We start from the raw sequence: 4,112 nt of genomic DNA on the forward strand, positions 1-4,112 counted from the left end.
CTACAGCTGAGCTCCAGGAAGCCTCCAGTCCAGCTGGCCTGCTGTCCTGGCTGTTTCCCGTGTCTCTGTCCCGCTGTCATCGCCACTAACAGTATGAGACCCAGACCTTACCGGCTGCAGGTATTACCTGCAGCCGGTAAGGTGTTGGAAATGTAAAAATCACCAGAGGCTAATCTGATTACCATGAGCTGTTTGCTTTCTGCTCACCCACACAACGTAACATTTCCAGAGAGTTTACTGACTGGGTTATTGAACTCCAGGTGTCTGCAACCTTTAATGCTAAAAGAGTGTCCGCACATGTCTCCAGAGCCTGGAGGCTCAGGCTGCAGACCGCTGGGTTAACCCTTAACTATTGTCATCTTTCATTCAGAATCTACCGTCTTTATGGAACTTGCAGAGAGATGAAGTCAGTTGTTGTTGAGTTTTTGTCCTTTATCCTCTTTGCCGCATGTTCTTCATACCGGAGCAAAACCCCGTCGATCAGGAACTGGTGCTAAGTCTGATTAACAGATCTTCTGGCCCGCCCATTACAGTTGTATTGGTTGGATTGTGGGACCTAATTTGATTGGATGTTGGGCCAAAGATGCACGCACGGCACGCATGCGCAGATATCCGAATTCAGATGCTAAAAAAATCTATCTAGTGTCCTGGATTTTAAAGCAATCCAGGCACCACGCTCTCTACTTTCTTTAAATAATAAAAGAAGTCACCGATTTCACAACGTGTATTTATAGTCCACTGTGTTCTGATGATGAATATATGGATAGTTTGTTAAAAAACAAATTTTTCCGCCAAAAATTGTTCAAACAGAAATCATTGTGGTTTTTATTTGCCAATGTAGTGAGCATCGACGTACACTGGTTATTAAGACTTAGAGCCCGATCCGAATTCTCCCCTTCTCCCTCCCCCTTAGCCCTCCCCCTTCGTTTATCCCTCCGTGCTCGCTCCAAACGGAGGGTGATGAAAAAATAGTGTCTCATACTTCAGACGTGACTTTCGTTCGATGATGTAATCAATAATCGCCGGTCCACTAGCGTTACCGTGGAGCTTCCAGCGCTTGAATATACGTAACAACAGCGGTTTTATAACTTTAAAACATCACGCTACAACATAAAATCATGACTTACATTTAAATGTAAACTTCTGTGGTTCAGAGCGCACCAACATGAAGAAAAGAGCTTCTTAGTGCGACATGGTTTACTCTTGCGATAGCAGACTTTGGACCCTCTGTTGGAGTGTGTAGCGTAAAAAATAATAATCCGGACACGACTTTGACTTCAACTGCCTCTCCAAATCAAGGGGGAGGGCTAAGGGGGAGGGAGAAGGGGAGTATTCGGATCAGGCTGTAGATTCGGACAGCACTACCACTACTTAGTTAAATATATAAACTGATGTCTGAGGTTCACATAGATGATAAACTATGCAGGTTTTTACATCCTGTTGACCTGAAGACGTCTTGTTTGATCAACTCTACCTCCAGAATGAACAGATTTATATGAAGCAAAACTGGTAAAAAGTTTGATCTTTATGTTTTAAAAGCTCATATTATCTTATGCTGAACAACATTAGTTACTAGCTGTCCAGAGCTGCACTGAGATGATCCTGTTTGGCACAGAGCAGCTTTTATTTTGAAAATAAGTTAATTGAGCTTCTGTCAAATGTAAATAAAAAAATAAGGAAGAAATCCGATTTTGAGAGATGTTAGTTTCTTTTTATATTTTTGCTGTCGTTCGTGCCAAAAATGAATTGAGGGATGAATTAAAATTATATGCTTTTTTTAAAACAGTTTAAAAAAGCTTGATTTACTTGTATCTGTTTGAAATTCTTTTTTTTATTGTATCTATTTCTTTGTCATGCTGATCAGCATGAACAGTGTTTCAAGGAAAGCCATTGAATAAGCTTCATGAGCTTCTGCCTATTCTTTTTTTTATTGGTTGTCGGTTTATATGGTATATTGTGTTAACTGTACAAACTAAACAAATAACAATAAAAGACTATACGGCTCCTTCTAGGTTTTGATCAGTAGAAAACGAGCCCAAGACGCTCTCTTACTGTTAAAGGTTGCTGACCTCTGGACAAAGGTAGGCAATTGCTTGAAGCCCCAAACACTTTGGGGCCCTGAGATGAACACTTAATAAAAGTGTCTAAAATAAATTTTGCGCTCATTATTATTTAACTCTGTCATTAAAAAAAACACTCCAAATGGCACAAGACTGATCGTGTAAAAGTGTTTTGTCCTCCCCCGTCCCTCTGCATCAATGGAATACCATCAATGGTATATTAGCTAGTTAGCCAGCAGAGAATTCCATTTTCCCAGATTACTACTACTAATAAAATAAATGTGTGCACTTACCTGTTCCATAAATGCAACTTTTGTTCCAAGTTATGTCATTTCAATCTTCAAAATTGTATTTTGCGTATTTCCTGTTCAGTTTCACACGGCAGTTTTTCAAGTGCATATCAAAACATTTGGATTCTTGACATCGATTCTGTCTACGAGTGGATGAGTGAAGAAATGATTTGATCTTTAAACCTGGATAAGGATAAAAAAAAAGATTAAGACAACCACTGAACTGGGACCCATTTTATTTAATGCCTGGGCCCCCAAACTGCTAAGTCCCCCACTGAGCGCACTAAGTGGTGAATAACGAAGAAATTCATACATGGCCAGAGACAGAGACTGCAGCATCCACATACAGTTCAGCTTTAGAATTGGGAGAAAGACCAAGTCTTTCTGAGTCAGTGAGCTAAAGTCCAAGTCACGAGATACTACCGTTGAAGTCCAAGTCATTTCTAAAGTCATTTCTAAAGTGACTCCCTCTCCATGATGGAACCCTATCCTACAGCTTCTTTCATTCCAGCTCCGTGCTGTCCTAGTGTGGACTCGGATTTGAACCTGAACCGAGTCATCTCTACAGAAATCCTGTTTTGTCTTTTATCCGCAGCTAGACAGGAGCGGCCACCTTACTCTGAATCTCAACCCGTCTCTGATTGTTCCGAAGCTGGAGGGGCATCGGAAGGATTCCCCGGCCCATCAACGGGTGCAGCTGACCGTGCAGCGGAACCACCCCAGATTACCCTGAGACTGTAATCTGATGTGTGATAGACAGATCATCTGAACCAAATCAGATTATCCAGAGATTATAATCTGATGGATGATGGACAGATCGGACGAACCTACCCAGATTATCCAGAGATTATAATCTCTGATGTGTGATGGACAGATCATCTGAACTACCTCAGATTATAATCTCTGATGGATGATGGACAGATCAGATGAACCTACCCAGATTATCCAGAGATTATAATCTCTGATGGATGATGGACAGATCAGACGAACCACTCCAGATTACCCAGATATTTTAATCCCAGAGAGCTGTATGTTGCTGCTTTTCAATAAAAGAATACATAAATAAACACGTCTTTTTCCACTCAGAGAAAAGCAGGATTCTGTTTATTTCAGCAGTTAAACGTTGGCAGCAGAACGCAGGAAACTTCCAGCAGCATTTCCTTTTACTGTTATGTTTAATCTGATTGTACAATAGAAATGCTGTCCTAGAGTAAATGAACCCGGATCTCTTCTTGTAGGATCAAATCCATGAGCATCAGAGTGTGAGTAGCATAAATAAAGATCTGGATATGATGAGGAGGGATTCATGAACAGTCCTCAGTTACACTGAGTTTGACCTCGGTGATGGTGGGGATTCTGTCTGTTGAAATCGGAGTGAAAACGGTTCTAACATGAGCTGCAGTGGAGTCTTCCTCACAAAGCTTCCTTTGGTTTATGAACCTCCACATTCTAGAAACAAAAAACTTAAATTAAAAAGACAAAGACCATCAAAAGTCTGAGCTTGTTTCTAAAAAAGTTTGTTTTATGTATTAAAGAGGTTAGATAAATAAAAGGACAGTGCATCAGTTGGGGACTATTTTAAGCAAACTGGTTTGTATTTTCAGTGGGGTGGGGGGGTTTTAGGAAACTGTATGAGTGGAAATGAAGAGTCTCTGTGACTCAGTTAAAGGTTTAACTTCAGTCTGAACTAAAATAGATTGAAAACATAACAAAACATTGCAGGCTGTTTAAGGGAGGGGTTCGTTCTGTGTGTGTTGGTCGT

The 4,112-nt window shown here is 40.7% G+C and overlaps 1 protein-coding gene across 4 annotated transcripts in view; it reads left to right on the top strand.

Moving 5' to 3' along the window:
- Positions 1–3,719, top strand: part of LOC112151556 (pleckstrin homology domain-containing family N member 1) — a 9,780-nt gene extending 6,061 nt beyond the window's left edge. For 3 of the 4 annotated variants that reach the window (XM_036212980.1, XM_024280551.2, XM_024280541.2), the window contains one exon: positions 2,946–3,719. In XM_036212980.1, the coding sequence (XP_036068873.1) occupies positions 2,946–3,083 (138 nt within the window). In that variant the 3' untranslated portion in view covers positions 3,084–3,719. The remainder of the gene's footprint in view (positions 1–2,945) is intronic. The other variant, XM_024280557.2, reaches the window with a different exon arrangement.
- The last annotated feature ends 393 nt before the right edge of the window (positions 3,720–4,112 follow it).

The sequence above is a fragment of the Oryzias melastigma genome, linkage group LG7, assembly GCF_002922805.2.
Source record: "Oryzias melastigma strain HK-1 linkage group LG7, ASM292280v2, whole genome shotgun sequence".
In the NCBI taxonomy this organism is placed as follows: Eukaryota; Metazoa; Chordata; class Actinopteri; order Beloniformes; family Adrianichthyidae; genus Oryzias; species Oryzias melastigma.